Below are 19,653 nucleotides of genomic sequence, written 5' to 3'. Positions count from 1 at the left end.
AGATTCCTTAAAACTGCACTGCTTAGCATCACATCACAATGGATGCCGTCTACATGCCAACTGCAGAACAAGCACACTTTGCATGGCACACTCCTTTAGCAAGAAATTAGCAGGACTGATTAGCTCTTTGTTACAGATCAAATACACTGTAATACCCACCTCGCCCGTGGCCATAATCCACAGTTTGCTGAATGACAGGTGCTTTAGGAACTGGTGGAATAACTGGAGAAAGGGACACTGGTACAGATGATGGAACAGAGGTGTGGACAGAAGGTATTTTCACAGGCGAGGAAACAGGTGGAGGCATCATTGACTCCTGTTTACGTAACTCATACTCCATATTTGCACCTTTATCCTCATTTGTGTCCCACAGTCCGTGGAAAGAATCCTCATCCCAGCGTTCCTGTTCCACAGCAGAATGTGATGGTTTTAAAGACTGACCATGACTTGGGGTTGTAGTTGGAGTAGAAACTGGAGCATGTGGCCTTGTCATAGGTGTAGTAGGCCTTGCCAGGGGGGCACTTGGTCTTGTCACAGGGGTGGGCTGTCTGAACAACACGGGAGGCTTTATAATAACAGCAGGAGAAGGTTTAATAGCTTGGGCTTCTACTGATGCCTCTGAAGATAGCTGAGAAGAGACCTAGATGCAGAAAGCACTTTTAATGTAGCTCTGTAAAACTAACCTTCTCTCATCCTCTGTAAGTCAGTTAGTGCAATGGCAATCAGTTATCAAATCATACACATTTTCTAGTACCTCCATCAGGGTGCTACAGGCAGGAGGACTATTTCCAAAAACTGGTGGCCTGATTTAATTTGGCATTTGTTCACTATGTGAAGGTTTAAATACTACTTATTTTCTTCTTCAAAATAACCTCACCAATTTAAGGTCTGGTAGGCCTATCTCAGTTAAAGTGTCTACTGTTTTATTCCCAAAGACTCCTGCTGTCTGCAAAGATTCCTGCTGTCTGTGAGAAGGTTGAAAAAGTCTGAAAGTAGGGCAGCTTGGTGAGATGCAAAAGGATTGATAAGGCAAGTATCTTTGTGGAACTCACTAGAAAAATTCACAGAGAGTAGAAATATCTGGAAAACCCTTAATGAAATCAACATCAGATGAACAAAGAAATTGAAAGGTCTTGCCCAGCAGAAAAACAAACCAAACAAAACCAAACCCTTCATGAATCAAACATCTTCATGGAACCCCGCATGCCTCAAGTCTTTTCAGCATTACAGCAAATGCCAAGTTACAGGCAGCCAGCCCTTATTAGCAACATGCAACAAAAATTGCAGAATGGTTGTAGATACAAAGCTGAACTCTGTAAAAACAGCTGAAATTCACAGCAGAAATATTTGAAGGCAGGAACCCCTAGAAAGACAAGAGTTGTTTGAAAACCACTAGGCAGAGGAGTGAAGTAGTCTGAGATACTTCTGCTCAGCTTTGATATTTTGTAACTTCCTAAAGCCATCAACATATCTGCAGTTCTTGGTAGCAAATCACTTCCATTACTTTACTTTACAGACACTGCAAACAAGGAAGAGGTCATCTAGGCAAAAAGAAAACTTGCAGTGCCTCATTCACTGCATAACATTTCTCTGGAGGGAGGGACAAACAAAGCTTGCTCTGGCTAAATGTCAGACCCAGAAGACATTATGGCTAAATTTACTGGTATCAGTAACTTTGGAGTTAAGATGTGATGAAGAATAAAGACTCCGCATCAACTCCAATATATATTTAACAAAACTGTTTACTTGTTCTAGGAGGGATTTATAAACCTTAGTTCGCATGACTGCAAGAAGTTCAGTTGATTTCTGACTGGATATGAATTATCAAAAAACCAGGTATCTGAGAAGAGTTCCCAGAATTAAACAAGAGATGAGGCAGCAGAGAAGTAACTTGCATCACAACAGGAGATGAACTCATGGAGGTACACAAACATGACCTTCCATGCACTTTATATTATAGAAGGTAATGAGAGTTCCCAATAAAGACAGCAAATAGAATGCTAATGCCCATGTTACGTTGAAATATCTCAGTTTCTGACTGACTTATCCTCAAAATTCTCTAACTTCAAAGAGAAGAGAGCTGTCGAAGTAGGAAAAGCAGTATAAATTGTCAGAACTTAGAGAAGGAACAGCAGAGTCTTTTTGTGAGTCTTATATCCCTGTTTTGGAAGAGCTCACCTCCTTTTGCACATCACCCACAGAATCTAGACTGTTGAACCTCATGTGCTGCTGTCCCCGATAGGTCATGCTCAGAAGACATAGTGGACTGACTGAGTAGAAAAGGCTTTGGAAAATTTAAAGAAACTAAGAAGTTGCTTTGCCTCAACAGAAGACTGATGAGGTTGTAAGGGTTGCTGGGGAGGCATTTCACAGGGAAGTTTAATCATCGGTGTGTAGAACTGGTTGGACATACACATTAATTGTAATAACTACCAGAATGTTATTAACATAGGACAAATATACCTGAAAGGCACCCGGCCTTGTGCTTGTGTTCTGTGATCTTGGAGGGTCCTGTGTGGAAATGTCAGGTTTATACTCCTTCAACTTCTGTAGCTGTTCTTTTTGCTCTCTGCACATGCATCATAAGAAAATGTTATCAGTCTATAGGTTTAATAAAAAATAAGAAATCAACGCTTAGTAGTGAAAACACATTACACTAGAATCAGGAACCAAGTCCAAAGAAAAAAAGGACACAGTGGGCTTAACATGGGCAGTGCTGTGATTCAAAAATCCCTGTTTCACATTTACTTAACCATGGAGGTATTTAGTGTATTAGCTGCATGCTTTTTCATCACAGGTTTCCTGAGACATGTTGTTATGCTTTTGCGCTTGACCAGAACCGCTCCACTTGGACAGTAGAGTAAAGCTGGATTATTAGCTTCTGCCAACACCTTCTGGAAACAAGAAACCTCTTGGAAATGCATGCATAAATGCTCTCAGTTACTTGCCCTGGTTCACATGCTAACAGGATTGAGACTGCCAAAGCACAAGAGATTACATTATTAAAAAAACAGATGGTGATTCTGACTTTTGTTTCCTTGGTTTATATATCAAAATGCTATTTAATATACAACAATACATAATCTACAGAGCAGATTATGGCTTTGATTAAGGTCAGACATGAGTACTACAACCACTAGATTACAAAGTTCTATTCCTTTCAGTTTTTGTTAGCATTTTTAACCTAGGCTTTTTAATTGCTAATAACTCGGTGTATTGAAGTAGTTCCTAAAGAACAACTAAGAGTGGGATCCCTCTGCAGGAGAAACAACACAGATCACCCAGAATAGTAATGCATCTGTTCGGTGTCCAGCAGAAGGGGAACTTGGCTCACAAAAAAGGATCCCCAGTGCTGTATTAGCACAAAAAGTAAACCAAGCACTACACTAGATCACTAATACAGAGCAGCATGCAGTTGAGAGTATGCTGTTTTACACACAAGAAAAGCAAAGCCAGATAAAGGCTTTACTTCTGGAATGAAGGCAGTTATGTACCACACTTCTGGTACAACTCTTTGCTCAAAAAAAAGTAATTAATAAGCAGTCTATAAGAACCTAATAAGAAGTACCACTATAACTAGTTTTAAGATTACCCTCATATTCAACTGAAAATCAGTATCATGTTTATGTTCCCCCTTTTTACTGGCTTAGAAAGATATGCATGTAACAACTTTCTTGCATAAAATAAGTTTTAGTTCCTACGTTTAAAACATTTCAGTCCCAATAAACTATCCACTCTGGTAGCGATTCCCAGACTACAGCCCTTAGCTTAAGTCCACTAGCTTGCAGGTAATCACATTAAACAACAAAACATGTGCCCAGCAACTGAAGCAACAGGGAAGTCAGGAAGCTGAAAATAATCTGTTACTCCAAACTTTTGGGAAATATTACTTTATAACACAGATTTCACAGTTACTAACACTTGTTGAATTAATGTAATTGCAGTGAATGATTAAATTATTCACAATAAAAGTTCTTCCTTTTTAAAAATAATGTCTTGTATTTTGGTATGCTATTAAGACCTTCCATATGGGACAGATGCTTAGCAATCTTACAAGTCTGAAAACAAAACAGCCTGAACAAAAGTGCAAAATGTCTCTACCATGAAATGGTTTGGGTTGGAAGTGATCTTAAAGATGATCTAGTTCCAACTACCCTGCTATGGGCAAGGACACCTTTCACTAGACCAGGTTGCTCAAAGCCCCATCCAACCTGGTTTCTTCTATTACTGATTTTGTAATAAACCTAACTTGACAAAATTATTCACTGACAATACTGGATTTCAAACAAGAGAGCACTGTAAAAATAAAAAAACCCCACACGTATGCTTTAATTAAAAAGCAAGCAGTATCCAAAAAATTAAATAGGTTTTAGGAATCACATTAATGTAGGTGTTGACAGGTAAGTATTAAAAAGCAATTATCATTGAGCTTATCTGACACTAACAAAAAGATTGAAAAGAAATTATCAACAAGCTAATTTGAGGATAACAAAAACATTGGTCAGGTGATGGGATAGATCTCTTCCTGGAAATTAACAAACAGGGAATGCCACATTCATGGGGATAGGGACAACCATCTATGTAAGAAGAAAAATCCGTCTACAAAAGTTGTGATGGAGGTACTCCAAATAACTTGTTACACATGAGCTCCTACTATCATGCTGTGGGTGAAAGAAATGAAGCCATTACTGTGTCAATTTGAATGAATCCCACTGAATGGGGATTCCCATTCAAAGTCACAGAACCAGGCAACTCACCGAAGCATTTTGAGCTCCTGGGCAGCCTTCAGAATTATCTCATGCTGTCTTTGGCTAAGGACCATCACTCCTCCCAAGGACTGGTCAGAGTCCAGGTTTGAATCTGCTCCCAGCATATCACAGGAATGTGAAGGTGGAGGAAGGGATGAATCTGAGTGGTCATCCAGAGACCGCAGTCTCTCTCCATCATCTGGATACCACCTATCTGACAACCGTTCCCTCTCCCAATCAGTCCTTTCAGGAAGGTAGTCTTGCTTTTCCCGCCATGTGTCGTATCTCTCTGGATACTCTCGAATCCTAAGCTCCCCCCTGTCTCGGAGATCTCTGTCGTAATGATCTCTGTTCCTATCCTCCCTCCACCTATCTTCACGATACCTGTCCAGAGGTGGAAGAGGTGGTAATGGTGGTAGTGGAGGGATATCCAGGTCACAATTACCCATTTCTCTGTCATGCATAGCTCTCATGTCCCAGTCTCTATCCCATTCTCTGTCTAAATCTTGATCATAAATATCTGAGGATCTTCCAGTTCTATCTAGATCTCTCTCTAGTTCCCTTTCTCTTGGCCTTTTCCAGTCATCCCACCATGAATCTCGTCTGTCATGATCAGATGATAAAGGAGGTAGTGGTGGCAGAGGAGACAATGGAGGCAGTGAATGGTGGGATTGCAACCTGTCATCTCTGTCATATGCATCTACAGAATCATCCTGATAATCAGAGTTGTGATCTCTCCAGTATTGTTCTCTTTCCCAGTCATCCAATTGTTCATGCTCCAAAGAAGGGTCATCTTGACTATCTAAAGGAAATTCTTCTTGCATTCTATCGTCTTCATGACCCCAAGAACCCCTGAATGTTTCATCTCGATGGTATGGAGGCAATTCATCAGGGTCATCTCCTAGGTGAAGGGGTTTACCCATATTGCCTGTTTCAGGTCTTCCTGCTTCCCTCTCATGGCTACCTCCCCTCCTGATAGGACACCTCTCACGGCTACCTGCCCGCCTGCCCAGGCCCCTCTCACGGCTACCTGCCCGCCTCATGGGGATTCTCTCCCGGCTACCTGCACGCCTGACGGGGACCCTTTCCCGGCTACCCGCCCCCCGCATGGGCTCTCTTTCCCGGCTACATGCCCGCCTGACTGGGCCTCTCTCCCGGCTTCCTGCCCGTCCCCTGTCCCAGCTGCCTGTCCGTCCAGCTAGTTCTCTGTCTCGGCTAGAGAATACCCTCTCATGACTATCTGACCGTCCACCCGGGCCCCTCTCTCGGCTGCCTGACCTTCCATCTGGCATTCTCTCTCGGCTGCCTGACTGTCCATCTGGCATCCTCTCCCTGCTGTCTGCTCTCCTGAACATTCCCCTGCCACGGATGGATGCCTGCCTAGCCTGCCCTCTGCCTCTGTATACATATCCTCTGCCACAGCCATCGTCCATCCTGCCCATTCCCCAACCACTGTCCATCCTTCCCATTCCCCGGCCACCATCCATCCTTCCCATGCCCCTGCCACGGCCCATTCCCCAGCCACGGCCATCCCCCTGCCCTCTGCCACGGCCCCTTCCTCTGCTTACTGGTCCCTTGCCTCTATCTTCATGCATAAACGGCCCTTTCCCTCTGCTTTCTGGTCCAGGTAAGCCCTGGGTGCTATCTGAAGCAGTCAATTGGCCATCCGGTGAATCCAAATCCTCATTTCCTGTTACAGGTGTTACAGTATTCTGGTTCTGAGAAGGTGAAGTAGGTGCCTTTGACTCTTCTACTTGCTGGTTAGGATCATGTGAACTCCATGTCCACTTTTTAGGAGGGTCTGAAATAGTTTCTTTGACTTCAGGTTTGGATGGTTCCTGTTGAGTGTCTGTCAGGTCCTCATTTGGCTCAATGGGACCTGCAGTCTGTGTATCGGGAGTAGACTGTGTTCTGCTTACAGTCTGCTGATCACTAGCTGTGTCTGTAAAAGGTTCTTTGTTTTCTGACTCTGACTCTGTCTGTGCCTGCTGCTGCTGCTGTCCCAAGTGAGGCCTGGGCCCCATCCACCGTGGGCCACTAGGTCGGGAACCATGTCCATGTGATGTATTTGTTGAAGTATAAAATTGTCCTGCTGGTCCTCGCGGGATAGACCCCCATCTACTTGAAGACTGTCCATCTGTATTCTGTCTGTCAAAACGTGACCTGTATCCTTCTGAGCGCTGAGAGTCAAAACGAGGTCCTCTCTGTCTTGAGCCTTCAAACTTGTCATATCCTCTTCCTCGACATCCATCAAATCTATAGATGACACAATAGCAATTTTATTCAAATGAACATGTCATATTAAAATCCTACAGATTAATTTTATACAAAGTCCAAACATGTCCAAAGTCTAGTTGTTTGGATGTTTGGGATTCCCATTCGTACATCACTGGATGGGTCAGGAAGGCCAAAGCATGGCTGGAGCTGAACTTTGCAAGGGATGCAAAGAGTTACAAGAAGGGTTTCTATAGGTATGTCAGCCAGAAAAGAAGGTCAAAGAAAGTGGACCCCTTGGACAAACACAACTGGTAAACTAGTAACAATGGATAAGGAGAAAGCTGAAGTACTCAACAACTTTTTTTGCCTCAGATTTCACCAGCAACCCTACACCTCTTGAGTGGATGGACTGCAAGACGGACTAGAGGAGCAAAGTCACTCCGATTATAAGAGAAGATCAGGTTCATGATGACCTGAGGAACCTGAATACATGTAAGTCTATGGGACCTGATGAGACACATCTCAGAAGCCAGAGGGAATTGACTACTGTAGTTGCCAAGTCACTCTCCATAATATTTGAAAAATCGTGGCAGTCAGGTAAAGTCCCTGGTGACTGGGAAAAGGAAAACATTGCATCTATTTTTAAAAAGAGTAGAAAGAAGACCCTGAGAACTACTGACCTGTCAGTCTCACCTCTGTGCCTGGGAAGATCCTCCTAGAAGCTATGCTAAGGCACACAGAGGACAGGGAGATCACTGGAGACAGTCAGCACAGCTTCACCAAGGGCAAGTCCTGCCTGACCAATCCTGTGGCCTTCTATGATGACTAGGGGATAAAGGAAGAGCTGTGGATGTCATCTGTCTGGACTTCTTTAAGGCCTTTGACATGGACTTCCCCACGATATCCTTCTGTCTAAATTGGAGAGATATGGATTTGAGAGGTGGGACTGTTCGGTAGATGAGGAATAGGTTGGATGGTCACATCTACAGTGTAGTTGTCAATGGTTCAATGTCCAGATGGAGATAAGGAAAGTGGTGTCCCTCAAGGGGTCTGTACTGAGACCAGTACTGTTTAATATCTTCATCAGTGACATAGACAGTGGCATTGAGCTCACATCCAGCAAATCTGGAGATGAAACCAAGCTAAGTGGTGCAGGTGACATGCCTGAGGGACAGAATGTCACCCAGAGGGACCTGGACAAGTTTGAGAAGTGGGCTCATGGTAATCTCACATGGCCACGTTCAAGTCCCTGCACCTGGGTCAGGGCAGCCCCTGGTATCAATGCAGACTGGGTGATGAAGGGATTGAGAGTAGCCCTGCTGAAAAGGACTTGAGAGTGCTGGTGGATGAGAAGTTGGACGTGAACAGAAAATGTGTTCTCTCAGCCTAGAAAGCCGATCGCATCCTGTGCCTATCAAAGCACATAACTGAGCTCAAAACCAATGCACATACAGGACATGCACTAGCAAGTAATGAAAACAGTCTGTTCAGAACTGTACATTCAAGAAATCCCCATGATCAGAAACAATACTTTTTAAAAACCCTCAGGAGGTAGAAAATGATTAATTTATAAAAAATTAATTTATACTGCTAGCAATTCACAAATTATTATTCATGAGTGATCACTTATTCATGAGTGATCCCTTCAAAGAGAAGGAAAATAATGATGAAGATATTATTGTAAAGTCTAGCAGAGTATGCAAGGATAGAAATGATTGAACAGAACACCACTGTTCTTTGATTCAGGAGGCATCCCATCAACCCATCTTGAACTAATGATCAGACAGAACGGATGTTGTTTTTGCAATCTGATATCATGTCAAGTATTAAAGAAAACCATTCCAAAACCAAGATCTTGGATTAAATCATATAGCAGGTAAAAAAATCACATAAAAGACACAGAACACTGTATTTTAGAATAGCTTTACATTAAAGTTGTAGGCCATCCACCTGACAAAATGAAAATTTACATTTTAACAAAACTGTACCTTACCAAAAGATAAAGACAGCACCTTTAAAACCAAGATCATCACTATATAATGCAAAAGAAAAAGTGACAAAGAATCCTGATGCTAGGATCCTAAGGCTCAAATCTTCATTTCTTTCCTTCTCTCTCTTGCTTATAATTGTCTGAAGGCTAAGTAATGCTACATATGTAGAAAACCACTGACTTGTATTTAAGACAAGCACTGCCTCCTTATCAAACAGCCATTTTGAAAAGTGCACTGAATAGGACACTAACATAGCTGCAAAACACACTAGAAGTTCAAGTACTGGTGAATAGCTTTGAATTTTTATTTCTTTCTGCAATAAGTGTTGGATTAAAAACAAAGAGTACTTTCTATCGTTTCTAAAAATAAGTAGCATCTAAATTGTCAGTAATTAGCTATGTTTATATACTCAACTGAATACATAACTAAATCCCTTTTACAACATTGACATTAAAGTGCTACCATATATAGCAACACCTTAAAAACAATCCTTCGATGTTTTTTGCTCCAGATTTTCCTAAACTGTGTTCCAAGTACCACAGATAAAATGATGGGAATATAGATCACTTTTCATGTAGGATCACTCTTTCAAGTGTGAGTTATCATCTTCAAACTAAGGACAGCAAAGACATATCCAATATTTAAAACAGCTTTCCTATTTTCAAAAAAGGAGTACTGTGTTTCTAGGAATGAAAAGGGTGCAGCATCCTTAAGCACTTTACCAGAAAAAAAGTGCAACGTACTCTAGATAATACTCAGGTGAAAGACATCTATATATCCTTGCTTTAAAAAGGTAAATACAGAGAACATGGTGTACATATATTAAAAACAAAACTTCCACCAAATAAATACACACACTTCACACAACCTCAGGAAAATTTGAGAATAGGATATATGTTTCATTTCTTAATACATCACTGAAAGTCTTGTAGCCTGGAACAAGTATAAATCAACAAAAACATCCTTACCTAGGGCCTCTGGGGCCTTCAAAACGTGCTGATCTAGGAGGATCTGGAAGCAATCCACCTGATCTCACTGGTTTATCCTGCACAATAGATGTGTGCGTTGAAGACACTGCAGAAGTGCCTTTCAGTTCCCCACATCCTTGCTCAGATGAAACAGATACAGTTTGTTTACTAAGATGAACTTGAGACTTTCCGTGGTCTGATGAGCCAAAGGATGAACTTGCTTGAGAATGATAAGGTGAGTAGACAGTTGAACTAGCTATTTTTGATGCATAGGTACCAGGGGTGGGAAGCAGAGCTGGCCTTGGTGTCTCAGAAGATTGACTGCTTTGAGAACTGGATCCTGAAGGGACAGAAGAATTGGACAACTGAGAAACAGAAGAGAGAGGTGGGGGAACCAGTGGAGGTGTAGTTGAAGGTAAAGTTGGAGGCATAATAGGAATGCCACCTTGACCAGTTTGAGAATATGGAATAAATGGAGGTGGCAGGGAAACATTTGCAGGATACTGATTCTTCAGATTTTGGAGTGAGGTCACTTTCTCCTGCAGATGGGACTGAGTGACCTTCATCTGTTCATCCCACGCTTTCCACTGTTTCTCATACTCCTGAAGCTGATCTTTGTGAGGGTAGGTTTGAAGCTGATGCTGCCACTGTTGGTTCATTGATCGTTCCCAATCTTTATGAAGCTGCTGGAATTGTTTTTGCTGTGCCTCATAATGCCGCAGCTGCATGTCCACTGACATTGTCTGCAACGAGAACACAAGAATAGCTTCATGATACCATCTTAGTTACTTTCAGAGCCACATATTTCAGTATCACTTGTAATATCACAATTTCAGACTTGAGCAGAAGCTTGAGGAAGAACTACACTGAAACAAAAGCAAACACCAACTGTGATGCCTAAAGTCACTGTGACAATTTATACATTTTATGACTAGAGGACATCTATGTATAAGAAATTTTAACAGGACAGCTGAAAAAAGCAATAAGTTGCATCATTAGTGAATTCTAACAATGGTTAAAGCCCAAATTAATCTTCACATGTATACATGATATGCGGTTATTTCTCAAGGTTTCAGCTTCTGCTATTAACCTGCTTAGAGTTGCCTCAGTTGTCAGCAATTATTTTTCTCTAAGCCTTTGCCAGATCTTATTTGCACAGTGAAGCTTCTTTCAAAGAGGTCTGTCTTTCATTATGTGTAGATAACCTAATAATCATGGTTTGATCTTGTCTGAGATTTTTAAAGTTTACCTGAACAGATTTTTTTTAAATTAGACAGTCCAAACTACAAAGAAATACATAATGTACAAACTCCACCAACCCAGCAAAAGCTGACTCAACTCTCTAATACAGTAATCAATTTCTACTTAAAAGCTTAAAGGTTGCAGCACTAGTATAATCATCCGAATTTGTTACGACATTTTATTTTATTTCACTGATTATTTGAGTAAAAAATAATGTGAGATAGTGATTTTCTTAATTATTTTACTGCATATTTTTGGCATCTATATTTATCATTGTACATATTTATTTTTGTACTAGTCGATGTTGTAAAAAAGAGCAGCTACCAAACTACTCTTGCAATCATCTGTTTACCTGACCTTTCTGAATTGTTTCTCCGGCAGTAAAATGTTCAAAGCTAAGTAAATTCAATATTGTGTTTAGCTTTCCTCCTTTATCACCCAGGTATGTCTGAAAAATCTTATGACAAGTGTGAAGTCTTGTACTTCTCATCCTACTGAAGCTTCATCACCATTAATCAATTCTTTTTTCCTTTTGAAGTTGAGTGACATTAGGAAAAGGGGATATAAACAACTACCCAAGCAGAAAAAGTAGCTAGACAAATGAGTCAAGCATCACAAATTATTCAACTATTTATTTTTCAGCAGACCATGAGTGCTAGGTCACCCAGGAAGTATATCCCGGGTGATATGTCCTTAGTGTCTCACCTCTAAGTGTGGAGGCTGTTGCATGACCTGTTGATACTGCTGTACTATCTGCTGCAGCTGAGCATGCTTCTGCATTATTCTCTGATACTGAAATCCAACCCGGTGATGGGGGTGCTGCTGCCACTGAGCTGCTGCTGCTTGCAATTGCTGCAATCTCAAATCTTCCTCAGGGTCATCAGGAGGTTCAATATTGAGCTAGAGAAAAAGGCAAATACTATAAATAAGAGTAAGTTGCTTCTGTCAGAAGAAAAACACACTTGGTCCCTACATAGTTGAGAGGAACTTTAATGCTGTTCCTTATTTTATTACTCTGTATTTCAGTGTTCTGGCCACTCAAAACAGCTGACTTTTTTTCAGCTTCTGGAAGGGTGATTTTTATTTCATCTTTTCCTAATGTGAACAGTCTAATCTAAAGGTTAGGTTGAGACAATTAAGTTATTCATACATAAAGAAACTACCTAAAGGAAAGAGATTAATGAAAATCTGTTGCTCACAGCAAATGTAATGAGAAAACAGTGTTTTTTCAGGATGACGTAAAGTAACTCTGAGTGCATTATTTTTTTCCACTTTGTAGGAACCCACACACTGTAAGTTAAAGTGGAGCACATACAGCAGGGTAATTTACTACCCTACAGTAATTTGTTCAAATATCAATCATTACCTTCACCCATTATACAGTAACTTTTATTAAGCATGCTGACAAAAATACTCTGCGCAAAATTCTTGGCTTTCAGACAATCTATTAACACGCAGAAAGAAGGGGAACCAAAACTCACAAACTACTAGAGAAGAATTAAGAAATACTGTCTTAAACATAGCATCTACTCATCAGTAAATCAAGTGCAAAATCAGGTACTCAGTAGATGAGTACCTGATTTTGCACTTAGGTATCACAAAGTGTTTCTCATAGACAAAGATGACAATGCTGGGGAAGGTGCGAGGGACTCAAGCTCAGACCTGCTTGGTGCATGTATGGGTGATTATATAAGTCTATATACAAGGAGTACATTTTTATTTTTTAATTGGTAGAGTGTTACCAATTCTTTTTAAGATTGCTTTACCATATTTACCTACTGTTACAAAGTATACACGAGAATGTGATGGCATTATTTTCCTGGGTTTTTGACCCATCTGTGATTACAAATGGAGTGGCATCACTTTACAAAGTCTACCTGAGTTTCAGTGGATGTAAGAGAAGACTCATCTTCTTTGGAAGCTGGAGGCAGGGATTCATTAAGTGGAGGAGGTTCAGACTGCTGATTTGAAGCACTCATTTTCCCTTCTTCAGACTTTGCTCTCTGCTCAGATGCATCCTTCAATACTGGACTTTTCATCTGCTGCTGTCCCTGAGCATGGGCTTTTGCCCTTTGCTGCAGGCTAAGCAGGTGCTGCTGGTACCAGTATTGTTGCTGTTCCTATAACAGATGTAAATTTTCTAAGACAGTTTTCATAAGAAAAACAAAGGAAAATAATTCATGATAGTCAGTAGAATCATACTGTAAAAAAGCTTTTAAAACTGTTCGGAGGAAAAACTCACTTCTTCAGCAACATTATTGCAATGAAGATCAAATCAAATTCAGATACCACTAAGTAAGGTATAGAGCCCACAGCAGAATTTACTTCCCACCTCAATAGTTATTCTATAACTACAGCAAACAATAATAACAAAAAGCTAGAAGATAGGCAATAATAAGTCAAATTACTACAAGCATATTATAAATACCATATTTATTACTTTTAGTGCTTTTTATATCCAAGATACTTAGTATGATACTTAAATAAAATGAAGGAGAAATAGAGGACAAGTATGAGTAAGCCACCAGTAAAGAGAAAAAGGAGGAAATACAGAGAAGAGAAGGATGAACAGAGAACACAGACATCAAGTAGACTGAAAATGACAGCTGAGAAATTGTGGTGGTGATATTTGAATAAAGGCTATGAAAACGAAAAAGTAAATCAGAACCAGTATATAGTGAGGTTTGTGTATCATCTGAATTCTCATTAATCTCGATTCATTCAATAGCTGAAGATATAAATAGATATGGTTGCACCCAAAAATTATCCATTTAAGATATAATTAAGTTTTCAGTTTTAAATATTTCAGGGTAGAATTAGAGTACTCAAGACAGATAACGGTAGCTTCAAAAAAAAGTAAGCTGCCACCAACATAAAGAAAAAAAGACTAAAGATTAGTATCTCAGCACTTAAGTAGTGGTCCATCTTAAAGAGACCAGAGTAGGAACAGTCCTATATGTCTTCCAATATAAGAAATATCAGGCATCCAATGACTAGCAGGACACATGTAATAGGCAGCACTTCACCTGCCACCAAAGTCCCTGCCAAAGACCACTGCAAGGGCTAAAATTTTGTGGATTCACAGTTCCATAAGCTCACAGAAGAAAAATCTACATACTTTAGAAATGAAAACACCATTTGCAGATAAGGTAGCTCCTGCATTTTAGGGAAGTATTGCTATACACTTGATTTTTAAGTTGTTCTCTTAGCCTCTGCTTTTAGTCCCTGTCAAAGACAGAATGATAAAATACTGTATTTTTTGGTCTGACCTAGTGCAAGTATTCCTGTGCTCTCAACTCTACCACCTCTGAGAATCTGCGCTCTACATCTTTTATATCTTCTGTTATTCCCTTCCACCCAAAATTGCACAGTTAAGAAAATACACCTATATAAAGGCCAGTCAGAAATAAAAAAGAATCCAAAAGATGTAGGCATTTTAAAACGTAAGTGTGACAACAACAAAGTGGTAGCTGTTGTCTGATGAGATTTCTCAAAACTGAAACATTCTGCCCATCTTATAACAGGTCTAAAAGAAGTACAACCTTTCTCTGAGATCCTAACTTCATACTCAAATCAGGCATGATGTTCTCTATTAGTAGCAAACACAAATATAGAGCTGTATTTTCTTAAAAATACTTCTGTAAAACTAACTTGGAAATGAGGTCAATGAAAGGAGAGCCTATGCTCCACAGAGTTTAAGTTGATCCTGAAATTACTCCTGCCAAGAATCTTTTTAACAAGAATATGACACAGAAGAGCTGCCATGGCTTTGGGTGGAAGATATGCATTCACATTCCAGCATGGACTCTCTCAGAAATCTTCAATAACTTGCTGAAATAAGTGCAACTTACAACACGAGGAAGGAGCATACTTTCCCAGCTATGCAAAAGCTGATTAAATTATCCATCTCAAAAGGTACTATAAAGTGATTTTCCATCATGGTGATAGATGCTGTACTTGGTGAGCACATGTTCTACTGCCACAGAATTGTTGTCTCCACAGATCCATTTCGTTTCCTCTTCATTCTACCAACTCAACAAAGGGTTAGAACTCATAATATGACCTGGTGTTCCCACAAAGAGCTATGACAATATCATTAGGTATTTTTTGCAGTAGATGAAGTCAGTGACACATGTATTACAGATTCTATCTGAAAAGCACAAGAAAAGTGAAAAGGAAGATTCTTACAGCTTAGTCTGAGCAAAACAAAAGTGCTAATGTAGAAAATTTTGATGATGAAGAGTTCAGTTATTTGAGTGCTTACCTCCTCACAATGATCGCCATTCTTCAAGTCCAATTACAATCCTTAAGCTCAAGGAAAACATCAGCACCAACATACACCCTTTTCCATCATTGGTTGACCAAGAGACTAGGTCTGTTGCATTTTACAGGAACACTGAAACCAGCAGTATCAGCTCATGACCACAGGACATACCACCAAAAACATCAAAGCCCACACCAAAAGACTACTCCAAAATTAACTTAGCTGACCCTAGGCCACAACGTAACACCTATTTTGGGGGACACTTGGTCCTCTTCTGGTATAGACAGCAAAAGGATGGTTTAGTGCCCTTTATAAACCTAAAGGAGCTGTTTAAAGAGTGCAGCATTCTGCTGAATGGTGATCTGGTAAAGCTAAGGTAGCTTTAACAGATGTAGAGAAATGCATACTTATGGGTACAGATGCACCCACACATATTTGGTTACTACTGGAGTGCACTAGGAAGAGCACTGCCAGCAGGTTGAGGAAAGTGATCCTGCCCCTCTACTCAGCACTGGTGAGGTCACATCTGGAGTGCTGTGTCTGGGGTCCCAGTACAAGAGAGCCACGGAGCTCCTGGAGTGGGTCCAGCAGAGGGCAACAAAGATGATTAAGGGACTGGAGCATCTCTCTTACAAGGAAAGGCTGAGGGAGCTGGGCCTGTTCAGCCTTGAGAAGAGACAACTGAAAGGGGACCTCATCCATGTCTACGAGTATCTGAAGGGAGGGTGTCAAGAGGAAGGATGCAGGCTCTTCTCGGTGGTGCCAAGCAACAGAACAAGAGGCAATGGGCAGAAACTGATGCACAGAAGTTTCATCTGAACATGAAGAAGAACTTCTTTACTGCGAGGGTGACCATGAACTGGAACAGATTGGCCAGAGAGGTTGTGGAGTCTCCCTCACTGGAGCTATTCAAGAACCGTCTGGACACAATCCTGTGCCATGTGCTCTAGGATGATTGTGTTTGAGCAGGGAAGTTGGACCAGATGACCCATTGTGGTTCCCTTCCTTACCCAGTCTATGATATTGTAAATAAACAGCAGAATACAGTACCCAATTATCAAATGGAGCGTTAATGAAATATCACAGGTACCTTAACTAGACTTGACAAAAGATGCATCTGATTGTAGAGAAACACAAGAATTCAGCAATTTAATCCAACTACACACCCATGCAAAAAACTACGCTAAACTCACTATATTGTTGAGGAAAAGAGCAGTATCTTAGACAGGAAAGGAAAACAATAAAACACTACCTCATGGCAAATTGCATAACATTTTTTCAGTTAAGAGAAAAACACTGATCTATTTGTCTGCAGCCACTGTTACTGTGGGATGAGAACAGAAAGAATTGCTTTTAATTGCCAGTTTAAACAAAGGTCTAATAGGGTATTATAAATGACAAATTACACTATTTCTCTACTTGGCTTTTAAGGTCATCAACAAGAAAGCATCACTAGGCTTTGCTTTTTCCTGTTCCTATTGTGTAAGGACTTGTTACTCATTTTACAGGCGAAGATAGCCAAAATCGTATCTATCTGTTACAATAAATTTGTGACGAGAAAAGTACCATATTCCTTTTGAATTAACTGAATTGTGCATGAGAGCAAACAATCTAATCAAGATAGAAGCTGTTTGTATATTCATTTACCAGACAATGTAAACTTCAGCAGTGTTCTACTGCTTCTGTGTGCATCGCAATAATGCATTACTTGCAACTCTTCTGGAGAGTGTTTACTGTTCTATCATTGAGCTCCATAATGTAAGAAGTCGGCAAGCTGCCTCAATACCAAATTAACACCACTTTCTACATCTGATTTCTCAAGATTCTGGTTTTGTCATTAAAAAATTTAGTAAGTCTCATCGTTATCACTGTAAAAGATTAACTAGTACTGTCCAGAACCTTCGTAAAATTAAGTTAAATGAACTCAAAGCACCACATTGCTAGGCAGTAATTTGTTATATGGTGCAAATGTAAAAATGCAATTAAAAAGGTATCCCAGCAACTGACAAAATTAAGTTTCAGTGACTTCAATATGATGTGATGGGATTTTTGCAAACTTAGCTTCAATTCAGAATCCTAAGATCAATTTCCCCAAAATAGATGTCTTTTAAATTTTAATAAAGTAATTCTAAAGTACGCACTTCAGCTTTGTTCTTGCAGCTGGATCTCTGCAGGACAACTCTAAAACCACACAAAAGCCTCGGTGATCAGCCTGACCCATGTACATAGCCGAGGGCCTCAACACGCGTGTCTCCCTGTGCATGCTTAACCTTAAGCCACTGGATTGTCCCTGACAATGCAGATGAACAGTCCCATCAAGATCGCTGGAACTGTTCTCATTTAGGAAGTGAAGCATGCAAACATTTTGCAGGCATGTTGGACCTAGCGTAGGCATAAAAAGCATTAATATTTTCCACCCCAAAAGCATTTCAGAACATATCCCTCCAACGCCCTACACAATTTCATACTAGAAGATCAAATACATGTAGCACAAAATGTGCCATCTAAGTAGATGGCAACTATGTACTGCAACAGAAACACTTTTGCAACTTTAACTATGTGTGGTAGGATTAAACCAGTCACAATTCTACACTGATCACTCAAACAACTGAAATACTACACCTAAGGAAAACTAAATGAAGAAATCATTGAAGATAAGTGACACTTATCCTGCAACGTGCAACAAGCAAACAGACTGCTGCTCTCACAACAGGCCGAACGAAGTCATCAGGGGTTACGTGCAGGTCGCTCACATGCTATTCTTTGGAACACAATTCTCCAAAGACCAACACACCCCCCTAAATTCAGCCGGGATTTACACTTTCGCTGAAACAACTCAATAGCTCTTGAAAAACGACCATTTGTTACATCCCAGCAACCACCACTGGATAAAGAAGCATTTATGCAGCTTCCCGATCCGTGCCATTTCCAGACTCCCACGGGTTGCGTCCAAACCCTCTAAGTATTATGCAAATACGGTATGTTTATTAACCGCCCTTACTCGGAGACCTTTGCTACGCCCCGTACCCGTTCATCGCCGCCGCTGCCCTGGCGACTCCCCGCTGCCACCCGGGCCGCCTTACCTGGGGGGTCATGGTGGAGGGGTCTGGCTGCTCCGTGCCACCGCCCTCCTTGGAAGCACCCTGCGCGGCCTCCGGCTGGGCAACGGCGGGAGGGGGCAAGGACGGCTGGGGCGGTGGGAAATGCGCCTGCGAGGGCTTGGCCGGGGGAGGGATGGAGGGGGCCAGGGCGGGCTGCGCGGACTGGGAAGGAGAGGCCTGGGAGGAGAGCAGGTAGGGCTGGGGATGTGCCATGTATCCCTGGGCAGGAGGCGGCAGGTAGGGCTGTGAGGCGGTGGCCGGCGGGGGCTCCAGGTAGGAGGGCGGGGGTTCGGAGAAGGAGGGGGGCGGCTGGGAGGGCTGCGCCCGGGGCAAGTAGGGCTGGAGCGGCGGGGACTGAGTCGGGGGCGGCTGGGCAGGGGGTAGGTAGGGCTCGGCCTGGGGGGGCGGCAGGTAGGGCTGGGCGGGGGGCAGGTAAGGCTGGGCGGCGGGCTGCGGGGACTGCGGCGGCGAGGACAGCTCCATGTCCATGGGCACCGGCTCGGCGGGCACCGGCTCGCCCCAGTCGCCGTGCCCGCCCGGCGGCTCCTGCCCGTCCCGGTCCCGGGCGGCGGCGGGCGGCTTGCGGGGCGGCGGCTCCCGGTGGGCGAACTGCTTCTGATAGCTGCGGACGGGCGGCGGCACCGGCGGCACCGGCGGCTGCTGCTGCCAGTCGGTGAAGGAGCCGGGCAGCGGCGGCGGCGGCATCCCCGGAGGGGGTGGCCCGGGTGGCGGCGGCGGGCCCAGCAGCACGGACTGCAGCTGCTTCTGGTGCATCTGCTGGAGCTGCTGCAGCTGGGCCAGGTGCTGTTCCTGCAGGCTCAGAAACCCCGAGGAACCGGCGGGCGGCGGCGCGGCGGCGGGGGGCGCGGGGCCCGGCGGCGGGTAGCTGGGCAGCGGCATCGGCGGCACGGCGGGAGGCGGCACGCTGGGGGGCGGGATGGGCAGCGGCGGGGGCGGGATGGAAGTGGGGGGCGGCGGGTAGTGCCCGGCCGCCCCGTACAAGCCCCAGGCCGGGTACATGGCGGAGCGCGGAGCAGGCACAGGCCGCGGCGGCGGCGGCGGGCGGCGCACAGCGCCTGCGCGGGGAGGCCCCGCCCCGCAGGGCAGTGGAGCGCGAACGCG

At 42.8% G+C, this 19,653-nt stretch overlaps 1 protein-coding gene across 5 annotated transcripts in view; it reads right to left on the bottom strand.

Annotated features, from left to right (window-relative positions):
• YLPM1 (YLP motif containing 1) overlaps nt 1-19,555 on the bottom strand; it is a 36,609-nt gene extending 17,054 nt beyond the window's left edge. For 4 of the 5 annotated variants that reach the window (XR_004357520.1, XM_032690260.1, XM_032690261.1 and 1 more), the window contains exons 1-7: nt 18,514-19,555; nt 13,044-13,286; nt 11,872-12,066; nt 9,925-10,667; nt 4,758-7,004; nt 2,464-2,569; nt 160-640 (exon numbers count right to left, since the gene is read on the bottom strand). Coding sequence is in view for 4 of the 5 variants with exons in the window: in XM_032690260.1 (XP_032546151.1) it covers nt 160-640; nt 2,464-2,569; nt 4,758-7,004; nt 9,925-10,667; nt 11,872-12,066; nt 13,044-13,286; nt 18,514-19,551 (5,053 nt within the window). In the remaining variant the exon portion in view is untranslated. The remainder of the gene's footprint in view (nt 1-159; nt 641-2,463; nt 2,570-4,757; nt 7,005-9,924; nt 10,668-11,871; nt 12,067-13,043; nt 13,287-18,513) is intronic. The other variant, XM_032690263.1, reaches the window with a different exon arrangement.
• Between the last annotated feature and the right edge of the window lie 98 nt (nt 19,556-19,653).

The sequence above is a fragment of the Chiroxiphia lanceolata genome, chromosome 6 (assembly GCF_009829145.1).
Source record: "Chiroxiphia lanceolata isolate bChiLan1 chromosome 6, bChiLan1.pri, whole genome shotgun sequence".
Classification (NCBI taxonomy): Eukaryota; Metazoa; Chordata; class Aves; order Passeriformes; family Pipridae; genus Chiroxiphia; species Chiroxiphia lanceolata.
The sequence above is the reverse complement of the archived record's forward strand: the minus strand, read 5'-3'. Positions and strand labels throughout refer to the sequence as shown.